The sequence below is a fragment of the Galeopterus variegatus genome, unplaced genomic scaffold (assembly GCF_000696425.1).
Source record: "Galeopterus variegatus unplaced genomic scaffold, G_variegatus-3.0.2 Scaffold18568, whole genome shotgun sequence".
Lineage (NCBI taxonomy): Eukaryota > Metazoa > Chordata > Mammalia > Dermoptera > Cynocephalidae > Galeopterus > Galeopterus variegatus.
The window spans coordinates 1-16,129 of NW_007744679.1; the positions used below are offsets into that span (position 1 = coordinate 1).

Sequence of the window (16,129 nt, forward strand, 5' to 3'; positions counted from 1 at the left end):
ATATTGCGATTTCTTTTGCCTTCTTTCCATGGCAGCAGAGAAAGATTAATTCGTCTGCTTGTGAGTTTGGCATGACTTTTTGCACTCCATTTCCTCTGGTACCCCATGCTGCGTGTAGGAACGGCCTTTGCCTTGGGGAAGGTGATTCTCCTGCTCCTCCACTCCTGGAATTCCCACAGAAGACCTCAAGGTGAGGGCTGGTGTATACCAAGGAGACTGTGTAATGGGGTGGGTTCTCCACCATCCGAGGTGGGGGTCCATTCTTCCCACCCTATTTACAGCTCACCAGGAGTCCAGCACTTACCCTCTTTGGATGTGGACATTTATGTATTTCCCAAAGCCTTGGAATGGGAGGTACCCATTTGCAGCTGGTGGGACGGGACACAGTAGGGATCCTAGCTCCTGCTGGATGGTGCACCCTGAGTGCAGATGGTGGCAGGTGAAGACTCGCTCCCACATCCCTCCAGGGCTGTGTCTGGGAGTCACAGAAATGGACCCTGCCTGTTTCTCTCTCTTTGCATTTCCTCTTTGACAATCTCACCTCTCCGCTGGCAGCATGGAGGAACCCAAGGGGAAGGCAACAAAAAGCTCAGGATTAATGTTTCAAAATAGCTCCTCCCTACACCTGCAATTTTTCTTCTCTAGCCTGAATTGCTTCAGGTCCTTGAACTTCCAAATGGCTCGTGGATGCCCATAGAACAAAATTCAACTTCCCTGTGTAGCATGCAAGGTCCTCTGCAATTCGGTACTGTAGATCTAAGTAGCAAATAAAGAAAGTGACCCTCAAAAAAAAAAAGAACTTATTCAGGGATGAGCAGAGGATTTGTAAATCAGGGGTACGCATGCTGTGAAGAACCGTGGAGGTGATAAGTGTACTTAGGAAGGCAAACGAAGGAAAGGGTGTTTAAAGGTAAAATGAGGCGGACTACATAAGTTGTTTTAAAGTAATAATCCTTGGCTACAAGGATCAATAACAAGGGGGGTGTGAGTCCAGGACTGATCAGGCAGTTGCTGGGCAGATGTCCTGGCAGAAGCATGCTTTGTGTAAGGTTGCAGTGGCCTTTGTGCAAGGCTGTGGTTTTGGCAGAGTCTTTTGTGATAGTTCCTGTTATCAACCAAATATGCATGAGAACAACCCCCGTTCCCCCCGTCACCCTCCCCCGCCCCGTCACCACCTTCATGACCTCCTGAATCCATTTTGCCAGGGTCCGAAATAAGTGACTCCATTTTGATTCTGACAACGGTCACAGTCCCATCTACTTTTGTTCAGCCTTCCCTTACACTGGTGAGTTTCCATAGTCTCTTCCTACCCCACACATGCTAATCGCCCCCCTCCACTCAGAATGTTTGCCCCTGCCCCCACCTCCTGGCACCCATCGTTTCCCTGATCCTGCTCTTTATTCAGTGTCCGCTTTAATCGGTCCCTCAGCCCTCCTGTGTCTCCTCAGCCCCAGGGACCTGCACCCACCATCTGAGCTCAGCATTCCGCCCCTTGTGCTGCCCGAGGCACATCCTTACACATGAGCAAGTCAAGCCTCCCATGCGGTCTGAACTTGCACAGTCGCCTTCAAGTCCGTACCCTGTGGCTCACTGATTCCCACCTCCGCCTACTCACCTGCTTACCCTAGCACCTTCCGCAGGCCCCTCTCCAGACACCAGGCATTTCTGAGAGTCCCTGGAGTGTCCTCTATGTGCTTGAGCTACCCAGTGCCACAGCTCTGACCTGTCCCCTACAGAGGATGTCAGTGTGGGGCACACCCAGGTGGTAGAGCCTTGGTCAACTGTGCTTCTCTCCCACTAATAGCAAAGTCACACTGTGGCCCATGGCCAAATGGGGTGGGGAGAGGTAGTAATTGTTGCTGCTGCTGCTTTTTTTTAGCCCCACTGCATCTGAGAAATTCCAGTACAGCACCCCACTGTACTTCCAAGCTGTGTATGACTATCTTCCTTACCGACCTTGCCATGCAGAGAAGGGTGTAGGGGGTTAAGAGGTTGACTCCAGTCTCTTCCCAGCCCGTAGTTAGTGGAGATTGCTGTCTATTCTCTGTCTCTTTTGCTGTGACGAGAGGGACTAGCTAGGGACGGTCCTCTTGCCTTCCCTGGAGTCCCAGCTCTACCCGCCCAGAGATCCGCGCAGCCAGCTGGAGTGTTTTTTCCCACTGTGAGCCTCTGCAGCTTTCAGTCTCTACGAAACTCCCAGATACCTTTCCCCTCCTTCTAAGACCCTGCAGGGACATTTTCCATGGGAATTCAATTCACGATTTTCCTCACAGAGACAGGATGTGATGGAGACTTCCTCGTTTTGTTCTATCCATCTTGGTTTTTATAGCAAAGGGCAGAGCAGACAGCTTATGTCTTAAGGTGGAAGGTAGGTGAATAATTCTGTCACAAATGAGCTAGCCCCCTGAACTCAGCTGCCAGCCTTTGTCTAGGGGGTCTTAGCGTCTAGGACCAAGGCATTTTGCAACAGTTGTCGCCCTTTGCAGGGGAGGTGAGGTCACCAGCACTCATCTGACATTTTGGACCTTTTCCTGCTACATGCCAGGTATGTGGCTCATTCTCAACAGCTATCTAAACCACTACCTTTCAGAAACAGAAAGCAGAAAATGATGATGGGAGGCTTTCAGGGAGAGCCTGTGATGTGTGGCATCATCTTATCAGCTGAGCCTGGCTGCAGGACGGGATGTTTTGAGTGTGGCCCAGAGGAGATGCCCGTTCAGGCAAGCTCCACCTGAGGAGTCAGGATTCTGATGTGTCCCATTTCCTGCTCAAATGAAAAGGATTTCAAGCCTCTCTGAGATTCCCCTCTTGAGTCAGTTCATCTCCCTTAGAAACTGGGGGTGGGAATCCTCTTGTACGTCTATTGAAATCAAACAAGTACAGGCCAGTGAGCAGTAACAGTGGTTGGAGAGCAAGGCATTGCAGAGGGCACGGGACGGGGGAGGGTGGGAGGTAAAAGCCCTACCTACCCCTCGGGGCTCACTGCTTAGGACATGGAGGAGGGAATAAGGGCAAAGCATACTACAGTTACACAGTCTGAGCCGACAAAAGTAGCAAAAGCAAAAAATAATAATCTTTCAGGAGATGCAAAAGCTGAGGGACTGGAAATCCAAAGAACACTGAGCATTGTTTAGAAATTGGAGATGCAGGAGAAGAGAACAGGAGCGGGGCGTGGCTGGGCCAGGGAGAGAGTGAGAAGTAAAGGAAAAGAAAGAAGAGAAGGAGGGAAAGGGAGAAATGGGCTTCCGCTGGGTGGAGGGCTGGGGGCGGCATTTCTTTGGCATGTGTGTGTGACCCCTTATTTCTTCCCATGTCTTCCGGAGGGAACAGCCCAGAGGCTCCCAGGAGAGCAGAGAAAAGGTACCCCACCAGCAAAGCTCAGCTCTAGCCTGAACCCCTCACTGGGTTCTCTAACCTCCCCAAATATCCCACGTGCCCAGTCTCATTCCTTCCCCTAGCAAAACTCCTCACTGGAACAATCTGAGATCCATTTAAACTGTGCTATGAAGAGCTGAAATTGGAGAGTATTTCTTTCAAGGGGGTCCTTGAACTTCAATAAGGATTAGAGCTTTAAACTGGAAAGTGAGGCTGGAAAGGGTGGGCTTCAGGCAGCAAGTGGGGAGGAGGGTGCTGTACGGGGCACAAAGGGGCAAGTCAGTGACTTTTCCCTTCAGGAAATTGCTAGATCGTCTCCCTGTGGTTAAAGGCTTTCAAGGTGACATTCTTGAGTGTTGGGGCAAAGGGATGAAGCACTTTGTGCCTCCTGTCTGAGAAGATACGGTAGACATAGTCTTAGGGAGACTCCACTTTTAAGCTGTTTTATCTGGCAGTGGGATTTTAACATTTTTATTCATTTGTTTGTGGGTTGGTTGGTTGGTTGGTTTTGTGGCTGACACCTCATGACCCAGACGCTTCTTGAGTGTACCTGTGAGATGCCTGGTCAGGGTGAGTACTGTGTCTGTGGCTGGGTGGTTCCTAATAGCAGTTTTGGGTAACAGAAGTGACTGAACTGTGTGTCCAGACCTGACACACGACACAGCTGCTGAGGAATTTGTATCCAGAGAAGCATAGAGCAAGGCTCCGGAACCAGATAGATAGAACCACCTACTAGCTGTGTGTGCAGGAGCGTCAAGCCTCCTGTGCCTTGATTATCTGTAATTTTGACCTTTTAGTAATAATAATAAGAAGAATACTGCTCGTGGTATAGTTAAGTGCCCAATTCGTGTTCGTGTTTATTACTGTGGGCACATGTATGTGATTGTTTGTGTGCTTTGACAACCTTCTGCAGCCTCAGTGATGGAAATCAGATGGGTGTATCACAGCAGAGAACTGTGGTCCCTCTAGCAGTTGCACAGTTCTGGAACACACTACCCCAATCCCCTGCCCCCCAGGAGGTGGCAGCCTCCCCCTGTCCAGGAAAACTAGAGCAAGTGCTCCTCTGTGGGGCCAACTGCCCCCAGCTACAGGGCCTGTCTAATGCCCCATTAATGCCTTCGTCCTGAGAGGGCCTGCGTTACCACCAAACTCATGCCTCAAATAATTGTTCAGAATCCGGCCCATCCAAATGGATCCACAAACACAGCCTGAGCCCCCTTGTTTTGGAGGGCATTATCTGCACATTGATAGACCCCTCATGGCTTTGCCCTCATGGGGTTCTAACCAGTGTCTAGTTCTAACCAAAAGGAAAGACTGAGGCACAAAAGAAAAGGGAATGAGGGAGATGGTGAGGAAGCACAAAGCCGGGGTGGACTCTGATCCTTCACTGACCATTTACAGGCCTGTCATAGACACATTCCTACTGTCAGCCACAAAGGGCAGGGAGCTAGACCTCCAGCCAGAGCCTCAGCCCTGGCTCAAGGCCTCTGTTCCTGCTGCTTATTGTGAGAATAATGATTCCAATAACTGCTGGTCATCAAACAGCCAAGCCCCCGTGGAGGGGCTCCTACCTCCTCCTTGTGAGCGGCCCCTCATGAAGCACAAATGGAGTCCCTCAGCTTGCTCCACCTCCTTCTGACAGCGTTTGAGCTCCAGGAGGGCAGAGCCAGAACTGCCTGGCCCACCCCACCTCACAGACCATTGCCCCTCATCCCGTTGTATTCCTGGCAGCCTTGATCCTTCCTGGCCCAGGGGTCACTCAGGGAGCCCCCCAGGATTAACTCATCCTCACATACCCTCTATGACCCCTCTTCTGCAGCATGACCCAGAAGCTTGTAAAACCTTTCATCTACACTCTGACAGTTGTATTGCTGACAGTGTGGCTGGGGCTCTGCAGCCATGGGATACCAGGGACATGTGCCACACTGTAGATCTGCAGAAGGAACCAAGCAGGGGGGAATAGAGTGGCAGAAGGCAGGAGAAGGGGAGTCTGAGGCCCACTGTGGGCCTTCCCTGCCTGGGGTGCTGTGATGGAGTGAATGGAGAGGATGCAGTCTCTGGAAGAAGACAGAGGGGATGTTTGGAAGGTGGAGGGAGAAGGAGGAGGCACTGGCGTTTACTTAAAGAGCACCCAGCCAGCCCGCGGGAGGTTTAATGACCCTCTGAGTTGACATTGGTTTCTTTCCTCCATCGTTCAAGCAAGGAGACTGAGGTTCACTCAGTTACAAATTCTGCCTTAAATCTCACAACTAAACGGAGAAGAAATGTGGAAAGGTTTGTACGTCTCCCAAGATGTGTTAACCGCACCATATTCACTGACAGCCAGACTGTGAGACGTTACCGCAGGGTCCAAGAGCGCATCAGGAGTGGGAGGGGTCGGCCCTTGTCTGGGCTGGAGCTGGGTCTCCCAGACCATAGGTGAGGGGAAGGGTGGCTAGATGGGATCACCCTTCACTGGTCGCTCAAAGATGCTATAGACACCGAGACAGTTATCAGCTGACCTCCTGGAGGCACCACCCGAGGTCTCTGGAGGAATAAGTTCCAGAATGTCACTGCAGTTCTCAGGCAGCTGCTGGGCATGCGCTCACTTCTGAAAGAGCAGAACTCTGTGTTCTGTTCTGTGGACCTAATGTTCCAGGGCAAAGTGAAGTGGGAGAAAGGTTGGGTAGGTGGTGATGAGACAGGGAGAATAAAAACGTATGTGAGATTCTTCAGAGATTTCTCTTTGTTTGTGGAAAGTCACCAAATCCAGAGGAGGGGGTTGCTGAGCCACCACACAATGAGTTGCTCTATTCCTGGCTCTAAACAATATAAAGCTCAGAAGCTGCTTCCTCTGGGACCTTTCAGCTGTATGTGAGATTCTTCAGAGATTTCTCTTTGTTTGTGGAAAGTCACCAAATCCAGAGGAGGGGGTTGCTGAGCCACCACACAATGAGTGGCTCTATTCCTGGCTCTAAACAATATAAAGCTCAGAAGCTGCTTCCTCTGGGACCTTTCAGCCTTATCCTCTCACAGCTCTGAGCAAGGCCGATGACGCTATCAACAGTGCTGCCGGATAAAATTAGAAGCAGCTCTCAATCTGGCTGTGGGTTAAAAGAAGCCAGGTACTAGGGCTGGTAAGGAACTCGAGAACCGGAAAAAATAACTGTGGCAATGACAGACCTCAGGCCCGATGGACCAGGTCCAGCTCCCCCACATCACTTCAGCACTTCTTTGTCCCTCTCCAGGTGGCCCCAACTGCTGACAAGAGATGGTGAATTTCCTAGTCTCCCTGGACTCCTCGCAGAGAGGATCTCTGCCCAGCAGTCTCTTCTTCCACACCTACCTCCTTCTCCTCCTCCTTCTCCGGCCTGGGGAGCCAAACTCAGGTAGCATGTGTGATCTGCAGCCCAGCCAGCCAGAACATGAGCACCTCAGCTCTGCCCACCATGCCAGCTGGTAAAATGCAAAAAGATTTCCTTCCCAGTTATTAAAGAGCCACTGTCCCTGAGCACCATCCAGCCCCTCAGTTCTTCACCCATTCTCTCCCCCCACCCCAGCCCCCCTATACACTTCCCCAGGACCCCGTATAGCATTTGAAGGGCAGGAAAGACCTCACATGTTCCTACCATCTCTGGTGAAAGAAGCAGCCAACAGAGGGTGTAAACTAATTATGCAAAATGTCCTGGTCTGGAAACCAGGGATACCAGGGAGACTGAGGCATAGCCAAGGTACTCAAGCAGTTCATGGTCAAGGGAGGGGGATGGACATGACATAAATGGCCATCCAGTGTATGACCAGGGCTGCAAGAGAATCACATCCAAAGACTATGGGAGCACAGCTAAGAGAAATACTTTTTTTCCTGGAAAGCCAACGAGAACCATATAGAAGAGGTACTGTTTGAGCAGAGCCTTGCAGGATGCACATTCCCCCATAAGATGACAGATGGAGGGCAAACTGAGGCAGGGTGTGCCCAGGGAGAGGGAGGGCCAGACATCAGTGTGTGGGAGACACATGGAGACACCATTGCAGAGGAAGAGAATCAAATGAAAGATCATGATAAATGTCTCAAAGGCAGGATTTGGCTGGTCTTCACACAGGAAAACCCAGGGAGCAGGGATCCTCCATAGATTATTTTTTAATGCCCTTTATTTTTCTAGAAACTGTACATGTGCATTATAAGAAATCAGAAAAATCAGACAAGCAAAAATAAGTAAATATCTATTCCCATTTTACGCAAATTGCCACTATCAACGATTTGGTGTCTCTCCATTCAGATCTTTTTCTCTGAACATTTATGCAAATATGTAATTTTTACTCAAGATGATAGTGCACATATTGTTTTGAAACTTGCTTTCCCCCCCGCCCCCCAGCCAAAGATTCCATTTCTTTTAATGCCTTGGCTATATATAAATAACTGTCCCCAAAATAATGTTTGCAGTTTATTGGTTCAAACCAGTTCAACACCATACATTGCATCTGGTTGTAATGTCCCTTGTATGTTTTTTAAATTTATCACACTAACTTTTTTCGTGACAGTTATTTATTCAAGAAACCAGACCATGTTCTGTAGAGTATTTCTCCTTCCTCATTTGAGTGGTTTACTGATTCCCGACCTGCCAAGGGGTGTAATAAAAAATTACATTTGAAGATGGTTGATTTTGTCTGTTCTGGCTTCTCGTCCTAGAGGAGATCAAGGTGATAGGCCCTGGGGAATCCATCCTGGCCCTCGTCGGGGAAGAGGTGGAGTTCCAGTGCCAACTGTCGTCGTCCCTGGACGCCGAGCACATGGAGATCCTGTGGTTCCGGGACCGGGACTCGGAGGTGGTCCACCTGTACCAGGAGCGCCAGGAGCGCCACAGCCGGCAGATGGCGCAGTTCCAGAACAGGACCGAACTCCTCAAGGACCACATCGCTGACGGCAGCGTGATCTTGCAGCTCCACCGTGTGGCGCCCTCCGATGAGGGCCGGTATGGGTGCCGCTTCCTCTCCAGCGACTTCTCCGGTGAAGCTGTCTGGGAGCTGGAGGTAGCAGGTGCGTGACTTGGCCAAGCCCCAGCAGAGGTCAAGGAGAGATGAGTCCATTTGGATACAGCTGCTTTGCTCAAGAGTAGATATAGAATCACAGAGAAAAGGAAAATATCCCTAATTTAAAAATAAAAATAAAAAATTGAGGGATAGGTCCATCAGCAAATGAACAAAAGAAACAGTTCACACAAAAAAAAAATACACAGGTGACTCAGCATGTGAAAAGATGATAATTTTTACTCATGATGATAGAAAGGCAAACTAAAGCTACATCAAGATGCAATTTTTCACTTATCAAACTGGTAAAAATCCTAATGTTTGAACACACGGTTTTGGCGGAGCTTTGTGGGAGCAAGCCCTCTTGTACCTTGTTAGTGGAGTTCAAAGTCGCGAAGCTCCAGGAGAGGGGAATTTGGAAATAACTAAGAGCACTGCCTACATATCTACCCTTTGACCCAGCAATCACACCTCTAGAAATTTATGCTGAAGATGCACCTCCAACACCTCTGATAGGAAGGAGCCATGTATGTAAGTTTAATCTTTGCAGCATTATTTGTAATTGCAAAATAGTGGAAACTACCTAAATGTTCAAGTGTAAGAGCTGAGTGTGATCCACCCAACAATGGAGTGATCCATAATATGCAGCTGAAAAAAAATAAGGAGAAGCTCTAGGAACAGATGTGGAGTAGTTTCTAAGATGTGTTGTTAAGACAAGACTGACTGATTAGCTCACTTGGGAGAGCATGGTGATAGTAACACCAAGGTCAGGAGTTTGGATCCCCTTACCCACCAACTGCCAAAAAAAAAAATAGTATTAAGAGAAAAAAGTAAGATGAAAAAGAGGTTCAGTAATATATATTTGTGTGTGTGAGAAAGAAGGAGAAATGTTGCAAAAAGAAATGCAGGAAGGATGAACCAGAAACTAATGAAATTTGTTACCCAAGGGCAGGGAGGGTAATAGGATGCAAAGGGTAGAAAAGGGCCTGGGCTTTCCTGATGCTGTAGATTGGATACCATCCCCAACCTCACTGGAGCTTAGATCCCCGCTGTACCTGTTGAGGGCGGGAAATCCTATCATGATAATTGAAAGGTGGGGCCTTGAAGAGGTGACTAGGTTGTAGGACCGTGCTGCAGTGAGTGGATTAAATAAGGGATGGTTCTGAGGGCTTTAAAAGAAGAGCACATGAGAGGTTAGTGTCTCTCTGCTCAGTCATTTTCTGCCATATGAGTCCTCTGGGTCAATGTCCCCACCACCAAGACCCTCACTAGATGTGTTCCCTGGACTTTGGGCTTCCCAGTCTCAGAAACTGTAAGCAATAAGTTTTGTTTTCTTATAAATCACCCATTTCCGGGTATTTTGTTAGAATGAACGGAAATGGACTAATACACTTTGTACACATTTTATATGGTATTGATATTTCAACCATATTAATGTTTTATATATTCAAAGTATAAAGCTAACTTCACAAAGTTTGGGAGACAAAGGAGTTCGTATAGCACGGGCACTCGAGCACTTGGTGGGATTCCAGAGAGAGAAGACAGTGAATTGGAATTTGGGGTGAGACTATTCTTCATTCTAGGGAGACTGTTCCTTGCGCAATATGACTAAATGCCAGTAGCACTTCCCCACGAAATGACCACCCTTCATATTTCCAAATGTCCTTCAGGGATAGTATTGTTCCCAAATGCCACCACTGATTTAAACTGTGATTTTCAGTTCACAGGTGGGAGGCCACAAGTGCACACATGTGTTAAGAGCAGTCACAGCTTGTAACACCTGTAGTGACTGCAGATGACAAACAGTGGCATGAACTCCACACACAACTTCTGGGAAGGAGCCTGATCTTTCCCACTCCTCCTGCCTCTCCTAGGGCTGGGCTCAGACCCTCACATCTCCCTTGAGGGCTTCAAGGAAGGAGGTATTCAGCTGAGGTGCACTTCCAGTGGCTGGTACCCCAAGCCGAAGGCTCAATGGAGAGACCGTCAGGGACAGTGCCTGCCTCCAGAATCCAAAGCCATCGTCCAGGACGCCTGGGGCCTGTTCAGTCTGGAAACATCTGTGGTTGTCCGAGTGGGGGCCCACAGCAACGTGTCCTGCTCCATCGAGAACCCCCTGCTGATCCAGAAGAAAGAGTTTATGGTTCAGATAGCAGGTCAGTGGCTGCTGACTCAACCTGATTTTCCTAGTCATCATGTTCTCTAAGCCCATTGGCCCAAAGGCAGTCTGCAAGGACAGGGGGTGATACTGGGGCCTGGCTGACACTTTTCAGGTGTCAAGGCCAGTCAACAACTTGGATATCAGGGACCTACTGAGTACAGCTGACAACCCAAACAGTAAGCAGGGGAGGCCCCAGAGAGCCAATATTTCTTTGTCAAAGGCCATATACTAAAACCCATAAGCTCCACTCTTTAGATGAATGCTGAGTGACACTGATCATTTTTTTTTCATGTGTCTGTTGGCCATTCATATATCTTCCTTTGAGAAATACCTATTCAGCTACTTTGCCCATTTTTTAATTGGGTTACTTGTTTTTTACTGTTAAGTGGTTTGAGTTCCTTCTATATTCTGGATATTAATCCTTTGTCAGATGTCTATTTTCCAAATATCTTCTCCCACTCTGTTGGTTGTCTTTTCACTCTGTTAATTGTTTCTTTTGCTGTGCAGAAGCTTTTTAGTTTGTTTATTTTTCCTTTGGTTGCCTGTGCTTTTGGGGTCATATTCGTAAAGTCTGTACCCAATCCTACTTCCTTGATTGTTTCCCCTATGTTTTCTTTAAGGACTTTTATTGTTTCAGGATGTATATTTAATTCTTTAATCCATTTTGAGTTGATTTTGGTATATGGTGAGAGGTACGGGCCTAGTTTCATTCTCTTACACATGAATGTCCAATTTTCCCAGCACCATTTACTGAAGAGGCAGTCTCTTCCCCAGTGTTTAGACTTGGTGCCTTTGTTGAAGATCAGATGTTGTAGGTGTATGGGTTGATTTCTGGATTTGGTCCTTGTGTCTGTTTTTATGCCAGTACCATGCGTTTTGGTTACTATAGCTTTGTAGTATAGTTCACAGTCAGGTAGTGTTATGCTTCCAGCTTTATTTATTTATTTTTTTGCTCAGTATTGCTTTGGCTATTTGTGGCCTTTTGTTATTTCATATGAATATGAGGATTGTTTTTTCCATTTCTGAGAAAAATTTCATTGGAATTTTTATGGGGATTGTATTGTAGCTCGCTTTGGGTAATATGCACATTTTAACAATGTTAATTCTTCCAATCCAAGAGCATGGGATATCTTTCCATCTTCTTGTGTCCTCTTTAATTTCTCTCAACAGTGGTTTTCAGTTCTCATTGTAGAGATTGTTCACATCCTTGGTTAACTTTATTATTTTTTTTTCCAGCACCACACTCAGCCAGTGAGTGAACCAGCCATCTCTATATGGGATCCGAACCCATGGCCTTGGTGTTATCAGCACCACACTCTCCCGAGTGAGCCACGGGCCAGCCCCTTGGTTAACTTTATTCCTTGGTATTTTATTTTTTTGGTGACTATTGTAAATGGGCTATTCTAATTTCTTTTTCTGCTAGTTCATTGTTGGAGTATAGAAATGCTAATGATTTTTGCATGTTGATTTTGTATCCTGCAGCTTTGCTGAAATCATTTATCAATTCTAAGAGTTTTTTTGTAGAGTATTTAGGCTGTTCTATATATAGGATCATATCATCTGCAAACAGGTATAGTTTGACTTCATCTTTTCCAATCTGGATGCCCTTTATTTCCTTCTCTTCCCTAATTGCTCTGGCTAGTTCTTCCAACACTGTATTGAATAGGAGTGGCAAAAGTGGGCATCCTTGTCTTGTTCCTGTTCTTAAAGGAAAAGCTTTCAACTTTTCCCCATTCAGGATGATATTGGCAGTGGGTTTGTCATATATGGCTTTAATTGTGTTGAGATACTTTCCTTCTATACCAAATTTATAGAGTCTTCATCATGAACAAATGTTGTATTTTGTCAAATGCTTTTTCAGTGTCTGTAGAGATGATCATATAGTTTTTGTCTTTAATTTTGTTGATGTGGTGTATCACACTTATTGATTTGTGTGTGTTGAACCAAACTTGCATCCCTGAGATAAATCCCACTTGATCATGGCATGTGATTTTATGCATGTATTGTTGTATTCTATTAGCTAGTATTTTATTGAGGATTTTTGCATCTATATTCATCAAAGATATTGGCCTGTAGTTTTCTTTTTTTGTTGTATCTTTGTCTGGTTTTGGTATCAGGGTGATGTTTGCCTCCTAGAATGAGTTTGGGAGAATGGTCTTTCTTTCAATTTTTTTGGATAGTTTGTAGGGAATTGGTATTAATTCTTCTTTAAAAGTTTGTTAGAATTTTGCAGTGAAGCCATCTGGTCCTGGGTTTTTCTTTGTTTGGAGGCTGCTGATAACAGCTTCAATCTCTTTGATTGTTATTGGTCTGTTCAGATTTTTTATGCCATCTTGGCTCAGTCTTGGTAGTTTGTGTGTGTCCAGAAATTTATCCATTTCCTCCAGATTTTCAAATTTGTTGGCATACAGTTGTTTATAGTCATCTCTAATGATTCCTTGTATTTCTGAGGTATCAGTTGTAATATCATCTTATTCATTTCTAATTTTTGTTATTTGGGTCTTCTCTCTTCTTTTTTTAGTTAGCCTTGCTAATGGTTTGTCAGTTTTATTTATCTTTTCAAAAAACCAACTTTTTGTTTCATTGATCTTTTGAATCATTTTTTGGATTTCTATTTCATTTAGTTCTGCTCTGATCTTAATTATTTCTTTCCATCTACTAACTTTGGGTTTGGAGTGTTCTTGTTTTTCTAGTTCTCTAAGGTGAAGTATTAGGTTGTTTACTTGCCATCTTTTCATTCTTCTGAAGTAAGCATTTAATGAGCTAAGTTTTCCCCTTACTACTGCTTTTGCAGTATCCCACAGGTTTTGGTATGGTGTGTTATTATTTTCATTAGTTTCAACACAAATTTCCCCTTAGTACTGCTTTTGCAGTATCCCACAGGTTTTGGTATGGTGTGTTATTATTTTCATTAGTTTCAATAAATTTCTTGATTTCCTGTTAAATTTCTTCTTGGACCCATATGTCATTGAGTAGAATGCTGTTTCATTTCCATGTATTTGTATAGTTTCCAGAGTTTCATTTGTTATTGATTTCTAGTTTTAATCCATTGTGATCTGAGAAAATACGTGAAATAACTCCAATTTTTCTGAATTTGTTGAGACTTGCTTTGTGACCTAACATTTGGTCTATCCTGGAGAATGTTCCATGTGCTGATGAAAAGATTGTATATTCTAAGGTTGTTGGATGAAATGTTCTGTAGATATCTGTCAAGTCCAATTGTTCTAAAACGTTGTTTAGATCTTGTGTTTCTATGTTAATTTTTTGCCTAGATGACCTGTACAATGTTGAGAGTGGGGTGTTCAGTTCTCCTGCTGTTATAGTATTAGTGTCTATCTCCTTCTTTAGCTCTAATAAGTATTTGCATTATAAATCTGGCTGTTCCAATGTTGGGTGCTTATATATTTATCATTGTTATGTCTTCTTGTTGGATAGGTCCTTTTATCATTATACAGTAGCCTTCTCTATCTCTTTTTATGGTTTCTGGTTTAAAGTCTATTTTATCTGATATGAGAATAGCTACTCCAGCTCTTTTTTCATTTCTATTTGCATAGTGAGGTCACCCTGAGAAATGTATTCTATAAGGGACCAGCAGAGCTTAGTATTTTATAATCACAAGAAAGTGGAAGAATCAAAGGAGAGAGAGAAGAGGACAGCCCCCTTAATCACCACATCAGTTTATTGGCTACTACATACATATAGATTTTGGATTGCTACTAGGTTAGATGCTAGGATGCTGCATACAGGAATTGAGGGTAAGGGTTACAAGAAGCATTCTAAGTTATTTAATTACTTTATTACTTTTCTGGTACCAGTATGTATGTTTCTAAGTAAAAATGCTCTTATGATAAGTTTTACAGGACATGGGACATAACTACTGATTTACCCTAGACTTCCCAAAGCAGTACAATTTAGCTGACCTGATCAGAGCAGGTTTTTTCAGTTATCACAACTCCCTGTGGGGTGTTTTCTAGACATATTTTTACCTGGAACCTCCCCATGGAAGACAGCTTTCCTTGGGACTCTGGTGGGATTGCTGCTCATCCTAGCTCTTCTCACGATTCTGGTGCTGTACTTCTTTCAGAAGCAACGGAGGTCCCAAGGTACGAGGCAGGCCCTGGGGCTGCACTTCTGAAGCTGGCTTTGTTCAGGAGAAAGTGGTAGAGGGGGCATAGAGTGGAAAGAAGGGGACAGATCTGGAATGGGACATGGAAATAGGTGGAGGAGGGTGCATACTCAGTCTTCTCCCTTCCTTCTTCCTTTCAGAAAAGCTGATGAAGCAGGCAGAGAAGGAACAAGGTAAGTACACACTATGCCCGCATCCCTGACTAGGAGAAGGGAGGGCACTGGGTCAACCAGGTGAAAGGGAGGGTGAGGAGGAGCTCAAGAGCAGGGCTGAAAGGGGGTGGGACAGAGCTTTGCTCTTCCCCTTCCCCAGCTTTGGAGCTGCTCTTATCCAGCCCAGCCAGGGCTCCTAGACGAACAGGGCTGGAGTCTGTGCACTTTGGGGAAATGAAGCTTCAGTGTACATTGGTCTATCCTATCTGACTCGTACTCCCAACATAAGAGATTTTTCTCTATTCTTTGTTTCTTCTCCAGGGAAATTTATAGCACAGTTGGGTAAGTTCTGAGTGCCATGCCAATAGTGCTGGCTGCAGACCACTGGGGTAAGCTGGTGTGATGTGTGTAATATCCTTCTAGTTCTTTAAATAATGTAGCCAGTAAGTGACCCTGAGGCCCACGCAGGCTGTGCTCAGTGCCTGGACTTATTCAGGAGCCTCATGAAAAGCCTGTGATGAATGAGCAGTAGCCTCTTCAAAAAGACCTGAGTCCTTGGAAGAGGCCCCTTAATACTGAGACCTGCTTTCCCTTCCTGAGCAAGTATGGATTTCTGCCTTTGAGCAAAAAATAGGATGAAGCATTAGAATCTTTCAGATGGGACTTCTTTTTTAGGCCTTATAGAGCCAAGGATAAGGTTGGGGTTAGCAGTGGTTTAAGAGCCCTGCCTTGAGAGAGTGGTTTCACTCATCCGAAGGCTGATGTTTCCTCCATGTGTTCTGCGTAGGCCTTGTAGAGCCAAGGATAAGGTTGGGGTTAGCAGTGGTTTAAGTGCCCTGCCTTGAGAGAGTGGTTTCACTCATCCGAAGGCTGATGTTTCCTCCATGTGTTCTGCTTACAGAGAAGCTTCAGATGGAGCTGGGTAAGTGACCCCTCTTAGAACTATTTCTTCTCATCTATGTTTCTGCTTCTGGTTATCCATGTATCTTCCTCTCACTCCCAACCAGATATGATGCCCAGACTGGAACCATGCTAACTGTGTGGGTGGCAGGAGAAAGGGGAGAGGGGCAGGGGTAGGTGCACAATGTGTTTTGTGAGCGGGGAAGCTGAAGAGTCCTAATGTTCTAATTCCCTGTCTTCCCTTGGCTGCTTCAGACTGGAGAAGGGCAGAAGGCCAGGCTGGTGAGTGAAGCCCGTTTCCTCCCACTGTTCCACATTTACATCTCAGCACCCCAGTCAAACTCGCTCTGATTAACCAATCATGCTTCATTCTGGCTTCATCCCACAGCACATATTAATCTCTGTCACTTG

At 45.8% G+C, this 16,129-nt stretch overlaps 1 protein-coding gene across 1 annotated transcript; it reads left to right on the forward strand.

The window, feature by feature from the left end:
* Positions 1–6,437: 6,437 nt before the first annotated feature.
* Positions 6,438–16,000, forward strand: BTNL9 (butyrophilin-like 9; the record flags this gene model as incomplete). Its single annotated transcript, XM_008564393.1, has 7 exons — positions 6,438–6,743; positions 8,042–8,389; positions 10,254–10,535; positions 14,515–14,643; positions 14,807–14,839; positions 15,720–15,740; positions 15,974–16,000. Coding segments are annotated over exons 1-7 (958 nt in total), but the record flags the coding sequence as incomplete, so codon positions are not given.
* Between the last annotated feature and the right edge of the window lie 129 nt (positions 16,001–16,129).